The 14,539-nt window shown below is 45.1% G+C and overlaps 1 protein-coding gene across 2 annotated transcripts in view; it reads left to right on the top strand.

Moving 5' to 3' along the window:
* The window catches only part of LOC126547709 (phosphatidylinositol 3,4,5-trisphosphate 3-phosphatase and dual-specificity protein phosphatase PTEN-like), a 118,046-nt gene extending 105,290 nt beyond the window's left edge, over nt 1-12,756 (top strand). Inside the window, exon 11 of one of the 2 annotated variants that reach the window (XM_055063132.2) lies at nt 8,567-12,756. In XM_055063132.2, coding sequence (XP_054919107.1) covers nt 8,567-8,818 — 252 coding nt within the window. In that variant the 3' untranslated portion in view covers nt 8,819-12,756. The remainder of the gene's footprint in view (nt 1-8,566) is intronic. The other variant, XM_055063133.1, reaches the window with a different exon arrangement.
* Nucleotides 12,757-14,539: the final 1,783 nt, after the last annotated feature.

Raw genomic sequence — 14,539 nt, 5'->3', positions numbered from 1 at the left:
TTCTGAGTTAACATGAGTGAAATACACAGTGGTTTAGTATAACACCTTCTTTGTCTAGGTTTTTAACACAGTGTAATTGCAGTGTTCCAAAATGACAAATTAACCCAACTTGCTAATAAGTGCATATGCATATCATTACTCGATATTCAGTTTGTATTTGAAAATTTTGATAATCGCACACCCCTACTTTTATTTCACTGTGGCTCACATTATTTGAATACGCATTATTTTAAGGCAAGCATCGTTTGTGGGATTCTGCTGGAATACTGGAAGGCTGGATTTCTTGCTGCTGAAGGGTACTAAGAATACAAGATCAAAGAAACTAGACAAACATATGATCTCAAGTGCAAGTTCTTTTGGTCCCCTGGCCCATGGCATTTAAACCTGGTAAAAACCTCCCACCCCTTTTGTTTGTGTGTGTGTGTGTGTGTTTGTGTGTAGAAGGACATGAAACAATCAATTCAGCTCTCTTCGTACTTCTGCACCATAGTGCAATGAATAGTTAATTTTCACTCTTTGAGAATGAAGAACAGCTTTCTGGTAACGTACATATGCTCTTGAATTTTTTCTGCCTTTGTCATAAATACTTTGGGCTCCAGTTAAGATTATTTGTTGCTTGTTCATTGAAATAGAATTGCGGTGCCAGGAAATATGCACAGTGGTAACCTTGCTCATGAGCTTTTATTTTTGTCAATTTAGCACTGGCTTTATCTGCTGCCCCTATCGCTTAGTTGTCAGTAGGCATAAACCACTTTATAAACATGCATCACAAATTAATGCCCGTGCCACACAGGCACCAAAAATGACATTACTGTATTTTCCAGTCTATAATTCACGTTTCTTCTCTGAATTTTTCGTCAGCGCCTCTTATAGAACGGTGCAACTTATATGCATTCTTTTTCCACGGAAGAAACTGCCATCAAAATCGGACATGCAAAGCGCGCTGGGTTGACCTCTTCTGGCAGTTGCTACGGTTTGTGTGCACACTATGGAGGTACTGGGTTCTTCTTGTGTTCGAGTTGCCAAGCACCTTGTGAGAAGGACAGCAGCAATGCAAGTGGCAGCACGCTGACCACGAGTTGACCGACTCAGAAGTCTGCGCATCTCACCTCACGCAATACTCCTGGAGCCTGTGAGGTATATGAAATTAAAATAAAATGACTAATAATAGATAATGACTAATAATGATCTGCAGGTCGCTTTCAAGATACAGCACGCGCCACTGCGCAAACTACACAGCTGCTATGAGAGTACAAGCCACCCCACCTCTATCCCACGCTGCTTTCCCGCTTTCCTCCCTTGTGCGTGGTTCGGCTCACTGTCGCACGTGTTCATTCGCACATACAGCATACGGGGACAATGTTATCGGCCTTAGGCTCTGTACAGAACGTCACGGCGATCACAACAGCAGAAATGCAGCGGGAGTGCCCACATTGCTGTCGCAATTCTATACGAACGGCACCAGTACGCTTGCGTGTGACCCGCGTTCACGAAGTGAAACGTCACTGTGATTTTTAAATCTCCTACTGAATGAACAGGTGCATCCTATGCACCAGTGCGACTTAGGTGTTTTTTTTTTTTTTTTTTTTTTTTTTTTTTTTTTTGTAGAACTGTCATTTTGAGGGGGGTGCGGCTTATACAAAGGTGTGACTTATAAACTGGAAAATACAGTAATTGCTTAATGCCCTCAAGTTTAAGGCCATTCACGTGGTGCCACATGGAAATACTTAATGGTGTTGGAACTTAATGCCACTTGCGATATAGTGCTTTCTTCCATCTCATTCAGCTGTCGAATGTGTACTCCAGCTCCCAATGTTTTATTTGCTAAATATTATACATATTTTTTATGATTGAAAACAAGCTTACTGCTTTCACCTCTGCTGTCATGGTAGTGCTCAGTGTCATTAAGAATGCTTGTGTAGCACCTACTTTATAGTTGGGCACTTAATGACATTAACTCTTCCATGTGGCATGGGTATTTGGTTCATAGAGTGCCAAACTGCACAAGAACCTCTGTAGGCACTGTTTGTAGCTTGGTTGAAGACTTCATTGTCATCACCACCAGCAGCTAAATTGAGTCCACTGCATGACATTTGTGTATTTTGTAACTAAAAATTATGAAAGGTAGCAAATAAGTTACCTGGGTTAAAATGTAAGTTCTTTTTTCTTTGACACCAGTTTTTACACACCTTATCTGGACCGCCTATTTAATAAAAAAATATCGGAACTTCTGTATGGATCAGACTGTTGCTTTCTCACGAAAGAAAGCGTTTGCGACTCCCACCCTCTAAATTTCTGGTGCAAGCAACTTGTCTCATGTCTAGCCTGTACTGGCCCTGCCAACATTATGGGCAGTCAGTGTCTGATAGTGTTGTTAACATTTTTCATGTGGTACTGATGTGCAAGTCTAAATTTGGTTCATTACAGCACATCGTAGCAAATTGCTAACTTCTAGTTTGCAAGATTTAGTATCAGTGATTCACCTGTCTACTCGTAGTTCTCTTACACCGCCCATATGAAACTAGGAAGTGTCTTCTGAAAACATTGTACCATTACAGAATACTTTTCTCAGACTGTGTGAAAAAAATATATCTGGGACCCTAAAAGCATCCCTGGGTTGGCGAAAAGTTTCCTGCCTACATGTGCACTAAGTGGGCGATTTGTAATGCACTGTCATTGTTCCAAAGTGTTGTGGTGCTGAACAGTTCATGGTGCTCCAGCTAAAATTGGCAAATTAGAATCGTGAGACAGGTTGTTTAGTCACATGTGCTTGAGACTCTGGGTATGCCTTCAGTTCATGGAACTGGCTTAAAAATAAGGCTGCAATATTTGATTTGCCGGGCGTCAGTGCATTGGCCATCCTTCTATTTTTAAATGCAATAGCATTTATTCTTTCTGACTGCTTATTGGTTGCAGGGGTTGAAGGTAACAAAAATGTGGGCTTCTATTTGGCTGCGGTGGAGCTAGGAGAGAGAAATGGCCAGGAGCGTGTGGGCTGCCTGCCTTTTCTGTGCTTGTACCATTTTCTTTGTGTGTCAATTTTGCCCAGACATCTGTGCATACAAAGCTTCATTGCCTGCTGTGTGAGAGCATTCATGGCAAAATCTCTCATCTTTGCTTCATTTCTTTATTATGGGGCCACTGGCAGGGCTAGTTGGCTCATGATGGAGCTGAGCATGATGAGAATCTTGATTATGTGAAAGAGGGGTTAACACATCCACCTTGTACAGTCTTCGTTAAGTCATCTTGTTTCAACCAGATAGCTAGGTACTTTCACATTATTTTGTTCTCTTTTATTAGTTCTGTGACACCTGTGTAGTATGATAATTTATGTACTTTGATCAAGAGATGAATGAATGCATACCTCTCTGCCTGTCACTCATGCTGTTGTGCCTGTTACATGTACAAATTATCCCGTGACCTGCCCACTTAGAGTGCATGTTGGATGGCGTGTGGTTTTTATATAATGTGATGTGTGGACACTAGGAGACATGTTTAGTCTTTTGTGTACAGTTAAATTTGTAGACATGTTTATTGCAGATATCTGGAAGTGTCAAATGTGCTTGAAATGTTGGCGGCAGTGGGCATGTTTACTTTCTCATTAAGGAGTTGTTGAATGTGTCCTCTGGTGTGGTGCTGACATGGCAAAAATGGCATGTGAAATATTCTCCCTTTTGCTGTTGTCTGCACTGATTTTGACTTCAGCTTATCTGAGGCTATTCACATCAGCAGTGAATCCAGGCAAAACTATGATTTTTGGTGTTTAACTCCTTGTTTTCTTTATTTAAATGGAGCTTATTCACCTTCTTGTTGTCACAATCACATGCATGATGCCCAACTGGGTGTTAGGCTGATATGTGGATGGCTGTTGCCAGCATTTTCAGTGTGTGTGTGCATGTGGGAGAGAGAGAGAAGGTTGTTAAAAATCTTAAAAGAAGTGCCTGCTTCTTTTGCACATCTTGCCATCACTTTCATTTCATTGATTCCTGTTTCAGTACGAAAGTGCAGAGAGGTGATTGTTGGCACTAAGCCCTCCGCACAAAGTGACCCAGAAATGTTCTTGTGTGCTTGTATCCGAGCGTGTGCATTCTTCTTGAGCCCAGTTGAGAAGCCCCTTGGTTGTATGGGATGTGGTGGCAGCCCCAGCTTTTCGCCCTTACAGTTGGCCCCACTGATTAGCCCCTTTTCCTTCCATTTGGTGCCATACTTTTCATGACTGACCAGCTCGCTGTATGAACACATGCAAGTAAATCACAGGTTCGATCTGTTCGCACACCTCTACTCAGGAATGTGGGCAAGGATCGGGTTGTTTACTATCTCTCTTGGCATTTTCTCATTCCCTCTTTATAATTTATTTTTTACAAGTGTTTTTAAGCTGATTAGCAAGATTCATGCGTTTCTCTATGGTTCTCTATGGTTTGGTGGTTTTCCTCTGTCAGTCTCTGCTTTGTCCTGTTAGTGTAGCTTTTCTTGGACAGTTGAGCCAGCTTTGTTCCTATTACTTTTGTGCTGGCCAATGGGGGCTATCATGCAGATGAAAAAGAAAAACAAGTGGAACTTTGGGCAACTATGGGCCACTTCCAGAAGATAAAAAATACATTAGTCTGTCTATGGAGGTATTGTCTGCTTTGCCTTTTCTTTAGACCAGACCTGTGCACAAGGCCTCAAGTGCTCTGTGTTTGCTGCAAATCCGGTGAGCTTGTTCATTCCATCCCCCTTCAAGCCAAGTTCTACATCTACTGAATATGCTTTCAGTGGCAGGCGCAGTTTTGGTCTTTTGGTGTGGAAGCATTGTGGATGCCAAAATTCCGACCGAGTCGGTCATTACAGTCGAACCTACTGTAATCAAAGCTTTGCACCTGATCTACAAAGTTGAGCCTTTATCCTCAGCGCCTCAAGTGTTGGCAGTGTCAACATAGCATTAAAAGTGGTTTATTTTTCCCTGATGCTACATCTACAATGAGAATCGCAATTCTGGTGACCATAAATTTTGGTTACAAAGGTGCTGTCCTTTCTGCAGAGCTTGGCCTGTGCTGCTTTGCAAAGGCAATGGAAGTTCAAATTATTAAAATGGTTGAACAAAGTTCTTGCTCCTATCGAGAAATTATTGCTGATGGTTAGGCAAGAAGCTTGCGACTGTGCCGTTGCACAGCCCGTTAACCCTGAGAAGCAGATGTGGCCCTTCCTCAGTCCCTTGCTGATGCAGTAGAAAGGGCTATGTAAAGGCTATGGCCTGTTGTGACCTGTTGTGACCTCTGAAATTTCTGATCATCTGCATTCATTGCATCATCAAATATAAACCATTTCCTTGCCCTCGCTGTTCAATATGCAGGTCCATTTACTGCTCTTAACTGGCCTCAGTCAGGATGCGTGCTTGATTCTGATGATGTGAACGGGGATCCCCACTCCGTCGATTGCTCCAAATCCCCCTCTATCTGAGAATATTTGCTCTCTTATTCAATTGACTAAAAGTATGTGACAGACAGCCTTTCAAAGAAAAACCTTTCAGAGTAATGTATTTTGAATCGGGCAGTCTCCCATTCAATATTTCCCTACCATAGGGTCTCTCAAAATATTACAGTGGAATTGCTGACCGATTCATTGTGCAGCAACAGGCTTATATCTGTCTTCTGAGTTTTCTCCAGACATTGTTGGGTTGCAGGAAACTTTTCTATCTTGTCAAACATTTCATTTGAAGAACTCTTGGTTTTTTAGCTTAAGCAGAGGCGTAGTGTTCTTTAAAAAAAAAAAAGATTCATAAAACAGATGTATAAGCGTATGTCTCCTGTCTGCAAAATTTTTGCCATAAACATGAGTTAACGACGTGGTTTTGTGTTAAATTATTTCGCTGTCAGTGTACGAGATACCCGCTGTGGAAGCAGCTATCAATCACATCATGCAGGAAATAGTTTTTGCTTGACTCTTCACTCAGATGACCTTGGTATACCTTCATTGCTGATCCTTACTTGCTGGCCTTAAGTTCAAGCAGCGCAGATAGTTTTTGCAGGCACAATCAAAACCTTTGAATATCCAAGATGCCACACCCTCAAGAAAATTCGATCAAAATAGTAAGATTGAGTTTGACATTTGTGTCACAAAATAATAAGGTGCAGTGATTTGGGTATCTAAATCTAAAGCAAGATTATCATCCTTGCATCGTTGTAGCTATTGGTGCTTCATTGTGTAAGAAGGCTGGGGTAGGTATTTTCTCCCATTTGCTGGTCTTTTTCTTTATGGCTTCCAAATTTCACTGCCATTTTCGAAACTGAGCTTGGCGACTAACATATTTACTTGAAAATAGGTTGAACACAAATATAGGTCAGCCCATATTTTTTTGGAAAAACGAAAAACTTCGAACATGACACCTTTATTTACCGAAAGCTCGGCTGCTAAATCTCGCTAGTCGATGCCACAAGCTGCATCCTTGTCGGAACTGCCAGAGAAGTCATCCTCGTTGGATGCTTTGCAGGCATCCTCAGTGCCATTGAGGGTGTTGGATATGCGCCATTTCTTAAAGTCAGAACGACAGAAAGCTGAGCTAGTTGGTAAGAATTTATCATACAAAAAAGAGGTTAGGCGTGCAGACAGGACACAAGAGTAGAGAAGTGGACATTGGAAGTGGATCCCCATTCTTGGCCCGTCCCCCATTTGTGGGTACATGTCATGTTTGAGGCTCAACAAGGACATTTTGCACAAAGTTCTGTTAGCTGGCACACAACTTGTAGACACGGCGTTCGTGTTGTCCACTTCTCTACTCTTGTGTCCTGTCTGCACGCCTCGCCTCTTTTTTGCTTAAAGTCAGCGTGGATAACCTCCATACTAGCTTAACGCTGGGCGCGATGGAGGAACTCCGTTAGCTCTATACTTTTGCTAGCTTTCTCACAAATATAGGTTGACATTCTTCGATCACGGATATAAATTGATAGCTTATTCTGGGTAACATTTTCCAGAAAAAAAGTAAACCTATATTCGAATAAATACGATATGTATTCTCGAATTGATTGCTCTTAAGTGATCATTTGCTTTCAGTTTGTTTGCTTACACCCTCCTCAAATTCAGCTGTCTTGTGGGCATTCCTCTTGTTCATTCCCCAACCCTTACTTTTTGCTAGGTTATTATGAGCACCTGGCAACTGTGGGTTCTCAAATAAAATGGCTGATTCAGTAGTGCGAGCATCTCGCAATGAACCTGTCGTCTGTTATGCCAGCTCTGGCTTATGCCACCTCAATTACGTAAAGGAAATTTTCAATATGTATCTATTCCATCAAATCATCAATGGTACTCTCTGACTTTCAACATCTGTTTTTTTTTTCTGGAAGATTCCTTGGTGGGGGAGGGGGGTCCCTAAGACATCTCAAGGTTTCATTTGCAAGGTCATGTGACCATATACCCCCTTTGTCTATATTTACACAGGTCTTATATGGTGTCGTTCCTGTAGTGAAATGGAATCAATTGACCACTGCTTCCTATTCTACGGATTTATTCAAAGAAAAAGGCTTCTTGAAGCACTATTTTGCAAAGGTTGTTTGAAACTAAGTTTAGGTTTTACTCTCCTTTGGAGCGTCGGCACTAGGTTCTAGCCACTGGGATGTGTTTGATACTGTATTCGATTTTGTACAAGCTACAAAACATTTGCATATGAATTTTTTTCTTTAATGTCACTATTATCTTTTTTTACAAATTCTTTATGGTCTGAATTGTCTAAGGAATCTGCTCTTAATCTATTGGCTATTCATGTTGTCTGATCAGTCAATTGCACAATTTCTTCATTTCCAGTTTTTCTTTCTTCAACCTTTTCATTTCTATGTTTTTTTTATTGCGTTCCTTCCAACTGCCTGATTCTTGGCCCGTCCCCCATTCGTGGGTACATGTCATGTTTGAGGCTCAACAAGAACATTTTGCACAAAGTTCTGCTAGCTGGCACACAATTTGTAGACACGTGATTGAGAGCACACTGAACAAGGCATTGCACATCAATCATCAAAAGTAGCAGCAACCGAGCAGGTGATACTCGGGGTGGTACTGGATTGAAACTAGAGGCCCTTGCTCCATTGCACATACAGGACACACTCACCATAACCAAGCAAAAGTGGAGCAGCATAAGGCTGGTCATTCATTGGAAGTTCCTCTTGTGGATGGTAATAACCTTGGAGGATGCATGCATAGTTTGTGTTGGTCTCTATGTGGGTCTTTGTTAAGGTGTGAAGCAGACTCCCGAGGCTGTGATGTCTGTGTATTATTGGCGGGAATGAACATTATGCTTTGCAGACTTTATTTACATACTGCTGTTCAACAGAGTAGCAGTGAGTGGTAGCCAATTATTGCTCAGCATTTGGCAAGATGTTGGCAACCAGACAAAAGAAAATGTACCTGCTCGGATAGAAGTAGACGAAAATTATGGCCAGTGGCGTGATCCTAGGTTCCTTTGCAAGCAAATTTGCCAGTGTCGGCGAGGAAATCTTTGTGCCAACCATGCATGATTTGATGCTCGTGGTGGTGCCATATGTGTGGCGGTGTACAGTAACATTGCAAGAGTCGAATCTTTTCACCTGTGGCGGAAACGCAGGTTGCCCGCTGTGTCATGGTCAGCTGCAGAATGGGTGATCTTCAGCGACGTACGCCAGCCATAGCTGTCACTCGTACGTGTGCCTGTGTGTGTGTGTGCGTATGCGTGCATTGCTGTTTGAACTGGGACAATGTTTCGCCGCTCACTAACTTGGCTGCTGCGGAGAAGGGACAGCAACCGGCCCACTTGCCAGCGCACAGAGTGATGACGCAACGACCTCGTTCCTACAGACGTTACTTCACTGCGATGTGATTGGTTCGCTGTTTTCTGTGAAGTGAGAGAGGCTTCAGGACTGCTGTACGGGAGTCGCTGCTTTCGCCGAGCAGTGTTGAAGTGACGTTTGCTAGCGACATTTAAGGTGGTTGCTGGCCTTCATAATATACGGCTGGGGAACTTGTTGACAAATGTGCTTCGCGAACACTTTAGTTTTTGCTGCGTTTTCTCTGTTTATGACGCGAGTGTTTGTTGACCGGTTTTGTGAACGAGGGTCGTAGTCGCGCGCATGGTTCGCGTCGCGACCGGCCTGTCGGTCGTTTTGATGTGCAAAGAGTTAAGCAGGGGCTTTCAAAAAAAAAAAAAAAAAAATCGCGAACGACCTGCCTCGTAGAGAAGCGTTGTTTGCGTGTGCGTGGTATGAGCGAACACGTTGTGTTGTTCGATGTGGTCCCGCCGTGGCCGACTAAAGGAAGTCAATATAGGTTTTACCCTCCCTTTACTTTTTTTTTTTTATTTTGTGTAGGCATGGGATGTTGGGCAATGCGCGACACGGAGGCAAGCTATCGCGACAGGTTTTGCACTCGTTTTGTCCGCAACGTGGTGCTGGCGACCATCACGCAAGAGATGCACATCGCGAAAGAGGCCAGCTCGCTACGGGCCTGTGCTCTAATCGACGTCACACACAGAAGTAGCTGAAAGAAGTTATCTGCATAGCGCCGCTATATTTTGTCGAAAATTGGCTTTGTGGCCTGCACTATGGAGTTGGATTGCGACTCCATCTCATTAGCTCTCCATTTGCAGCTAAGCGTTGGTTGTCTGACGTGACCGATCCTACTAGAGTAACGAAATACGGCACGATTGCATCCCTCTGCAGCCGTTCCTGTTTGATTGGTCAGGCAGTTGTCCCGCCGCTGCGAATCAACACCGTTGTCGAAAGAGTTGTTCAGTTTCGCGTGGTAAGAACGACGGCAGATATGCCATGTGCTAAGGCTGCATGCTGCGTTTTGGTCCTGGGCGAATGATTCAATATCATCCACATATGTACCCTGTCTCTGTCGCTCGATTTATGGATTTTCATTCTCCCAGTATGCATTGAAAACTTTCGCTGTCTTTCGACACTATTACCTTGAGGTTGTGCCGCGCTTAGGACCCGTATTGCTGCACTAAGCTAGCGAGACGGTGTCTAGCGAGAAATTAGGTCATAATGCCTGCATATTGGGCTGCAGTGAGTGCGCTGTGTGCCGCTCGGCCTGCCTTCACCTAAACGCCGAAATTCTGACCATGCAAGCGGCAACCTTACTCTGGGTGGTGCACCATAAGTGAAATCGTTTCGATATATCCTCACGACGGTTCGCACACGTTTTGGTCTGCCAAATCATGTTTTCCCTTTTTTTCCAGAATCGGCAGCGTTAGTAATCTTATATTGGTAAAGTAGCGTTAAAGGCAACCGGCAGCGTGTCGATTGGCACAGTGCGATTTCTGCATGGCAGTGCCGCAAAGTGATGGCACGGGAGGTAGTAAAAACGGAGCAGTGGCACCTCTGTGCACCCAGGCGCCGCACATTCGAATCGTCCAGCCCGATTTTGCGCGAATGGTTTGTGGAGCGCTCAAGACAGCAGCGCAGGCGCCGTCACTGCTCCAGCAGCTGATGTTTCTACGATGGCAGCGAATAGCGATTAAGCTGGTTTGTGTGCACGTGTGTAGTCTCTGGTTGCTGGGTTTCTGAGGGACAGGTGCGAGTTGATGGATCGTGCTGGTTGCGGCGCAACCAAGGGCTGGTTATGAAGACTTCTACTATTTAAGGGGACAGGCGCTGGCATTGCCTTCGGCACGTGGTGCACGCCCGGCTCAGTGGTATAGATTACACATTCAGCTGCAGCCACAGTCCGTGAGGCTCGAAGATTTTCGTGTGCGCGCGATTGTTCACGCATTCTCTTTCGGCCACAAACGTCGGAGAGAGTCGCGTAGACGCATTTGGTGTTGCATTAGTGCGCTAACGCTACACTCTGCGCCGCACTGAAGGCCCATCCACATGGAACAAGTTGACGACGGATTGTCGGCGCCGGCCGGCGTCACTCGATGTCGACCGGCTTTCATGTTTCGCTAGCCACATTGGACGTCGGCGCTGTGATCTGACAAGGCAGACTTAGGTGGTCGAGCGAGCGTCACATTGCTCTTGACGAAGGCGGCCGGAGCCAACGCCGAAAATCCGTCGGAAACGTGTTCCTTGTGGTTGTGGCTTTGATGTCCGTGTTAACGTTGCCTCTACACTCTAAGAAAAGTTTACACCCTTTGGATTGCCCCTTCTGCCACACAACGATAATCGTCATCTGCCTTTACGCGTTTCCTTTCTTGAAAACGCCGCGCGCGCTACTTTCCTGTCGGGAATGCTATCATGCTGATAACGCACATGCCGTTCGTTACTGGAAAGTACCGGGCTCGCCGCGTTAAAGAAAGGAAACGCATCAAGGCAGATGACGGTTATCGTTGTGTGGCAGAAGGGGCACTCTAGAGGGCGTAAACTTTTCTTAGTGTATCAGCCGAAGCTACGACGTGTGCTTCCGTTCTTCACCTCCGTTCTCATTTTTTCCACGCTTCACTGAAAGTTGCGCGAGATGGTACTGATTCATAATGTTCGTTGCGCAAGAAGCACACGTTGCGCAGAAGCAAGGAAGGAACTCCTATCGTCTGTGCCTGCCTTTCGGTACTTGTTGCTCGCGCAACTCGCAATATGACCCCCTTCCAGCTTGGTGCTGTTAGGTGACAGGGAGTTTTAGATTTTGCGTACGTAGAGTTAGAACACGCAAACCGCCGGGCTTGCAAAAGAGCGCAAAAAGGTATACAAATGAACCCCAAAGGAGTACAAAATAGCGCAAGCCGGTCGTGGCGCTTTCAGTACGCAAATTCAAACTCTCTTGAGACACGTTCTGCACCTCTTCTCCGAATGAACTCCACTAACAACAAACATTCTGACACTGGGCAAGCGACGCCGAACATGCTCTGACGTTAGGAGGACACGTGGCGAAGGGGCATTCTCATGATTCCGCCTCTGTTTGGCTGACGGACAGCTGTAGCTTCCACTCCGGTGTCGCATCGTTACGAAACAATGTAGTAGTGTTGGACCGTGGGCGCTGCCAGCTCATAAAAGCTGTTCGGTTTGCTGTTGCGTGGTGACGCTAAGTTTGCGCGCTGTCGCAACGACTATAATTCGTCTGGTCCAAGTCTCCGTTCTTTGCCGGCTGGCTCCATACACTGCTCGCTGTATAGTAACGCCTCTGTCCAATTAACAGCCCGGCGGAGGCGTTTGTTCGTTTCTTTCACATTTACCGTGACCAAAGAGACTCGCTTAGCTCCTATCTCGAAAATAATTGCCGGTGCTCGGGCAGCTCTTAGCGACCAGTCCTTGGTCGCGCTGCAATTGGTAAACCTAGGGAAGTGCAACTTCTGGGCGCGTTGCGTCGTGAGAAAGAGCTAGACTAAAGTCGTGGAGGGAGTTTGATATGTCTGTCGCTAGGCCATTATTTGGAGAATCGTACAACCTTTCTTCTTTTCTTGCACAATCTACGATGTATTTTTTTTTATACATACATATATATATTCTGAGAGCGATGCTGCGAACACGTCTGGTGGACGCAAAAACGAGATACGACGTAGAAGTGGAGTCGGCGTCCGTTTCTGTGTTCTTTGGCGCTTTGTTCATTTGTGGCTTGTCGCTGCGAACCCTTCGCGGTGTATGAACGACGTCCCCCCCCCCCCCCCCATCATGCCCTCTTTTCTTTTTCTCCCCCCCCTCATATCCCAGTGTACTTACGTCCCAACGTTGTGATATTCCTGTACGAATACATGGTTCGTATTTTGTTTGTCTCCTGCGTTCCCCTCCGCGCGTTTTTGTATGTGAGTGTGCGTGTTTAGTGCGTATCATACAGACGAGTCTGTGCCAAAAGCTGCTGTAAATAAACATTGTGCTCTTTTAATTTGTGTCCTGGGTGTGTTAGTGCCGTGGAGGCACCGACCTGCGGCTCTTTCCGAGGCCAAGCCTGGTGGGTTAGGTGCTCGAGGGCGAAGTGTGTTATTTGTGTCTCTCGTTACGACACATGTAAACCGGCTGTGTACTCGTCGGAATGTACGAGTGTGCTGTGTCGATGGAATATAACGTATATTCGCCTGGCGTATAACGTATACGCCAGTGCTTTAGCGAACTTCAGTGTGAAATACCGAAACGAGCGCCGACGTTCATTGTTTTTCCCCTGCTGATCGGTGAAACGTGTGTGTGTGTGTGTGTGTGTACACAAACAGATTACACGAAATGTAGCATAACAGTGCTGCAGGCGTAGCTCGCATTCGTCGAAAGTACGTTTGTTATGCAAAACGGTGACGTTATATTTTCGATTACGCACTGTTATGCAAAGGGACCTTTGAAACTGGACAGAAACGCACCACGCACAGCGTATAGTGACGCATAGTTTTAAAGGGACACTGAAAAGGAATATTTAATCAGCTTGTACTGCTATCTAAAAAATCAATTTTTCTGATATCATTACAGCGAAAAAATAAGCGCCAAGCTTCACTTCTTTCAATTAAGCGCCGAGATCTCGGCGCCGGTACATAAGTGTGAAGTGTAACGTATTTTTTCGTATTAGGCCTATTTTGGCACAGGAAAAGTACTCCAGAGTTATATGTTGAGTCCCCCTTCTTTTTAGAATGCAATGCAATCCTTATTTATGGCGGTACAGTTAAGCTATACAGCCAAGTAGACACTGAAAATCGGTAACCCTACGGATAGCTGGTGCGGTTGGAAGGGTGGTGTCGCCACCTGTCCTGTTATTGCGTCATTTCCGGCTTGCCAAACTTACTGCAATGCCGTATCGTTATATACTTTCCCACCTTTACTTAATCTGTGCACTTAACCTTTGCACTTCGCCTTCTCTGGGCCTTGCGTCATAGTATCGGGTTGCGCAATGCTGAAATCAAGAGCATAACTTTTTTTTAAATTTTTTTAAAGGCGGACACCTTGAGTGGGTCATACCCCCGATGGTCTGGAAAACGCGAACTTGCGGTACAGAAAGTCGAATGAGCTCGTCTCGCGCAGACGCGTTCGTGCCCCTGCACGCGCGTTCGTCGTCTTCCATAGCTGGCACCGATGCCGCTCGTCATGCCAAAAAAAAAAAAAAGGAGGCGAAGTTCATTAAGATAGAGTTAATTCGGGCATTCGAACACATGACCTTTGGTGACAGTTGAACCCTCGAGCTTATGTGGAAGTCGAACCCACGACCTTTGGTGTCAAGGTGAAGTTAAGGCGCAGTTAATATAGAGTTGAGGCACTCGAACTCGCGACCTTTGGTGCGAGAAAACAAGTAACAGCGCATTCGGATGAGAATGTCGAGTAATTTAATGAATGTCTCTTGAGCGCGCAGGCTTTCGCCTTCACCCTCTGACGTATGCTAAACTGACTATTTTTTCTTGGTGCAGCGTTGATTTTGCCTCGCGCGGTCTGTAGTTACGGCGGAATCGGCCTTCGTCACGGAACAATTGGAGCGCTTCTGCTAACCTCGTCGCTCGAGGAACATCTCATTTCTAGAACCCGGCGAAAGGTGACGCCTTCTTGAATCTTAAGCCACTACATTGACTGCCGCACATCTCGGCCTGTCGCCCCACTGAAATTGTTCCACATGCATTACAATTCCATATAATAAAGCGAAAATTGATTAGCCGATTGTTCCGCTTTCGTGTTGTATTCAGTCTCGCTGAGCATGACTC

The sequence above is a fragment of the Dermacentor andersoni genome, chromosome 1 (assembly GCF_023375885.2).
Source record: "Dermacentor andersoni chromosome 1, qqDerAnde1_hic_scaffold, whole genome shotgun sequence".
In the NCBI taxonomy this organism is placed as follows: Eukaryota; Metazoa; Arthropoda; class Arachnida; order Ixodida; family Ixodidae; genus Dermacentor; species Dermacentor andersoni.
This window is presented reverse-complemented; position numbering and strand designations above follow the sequence as displayed.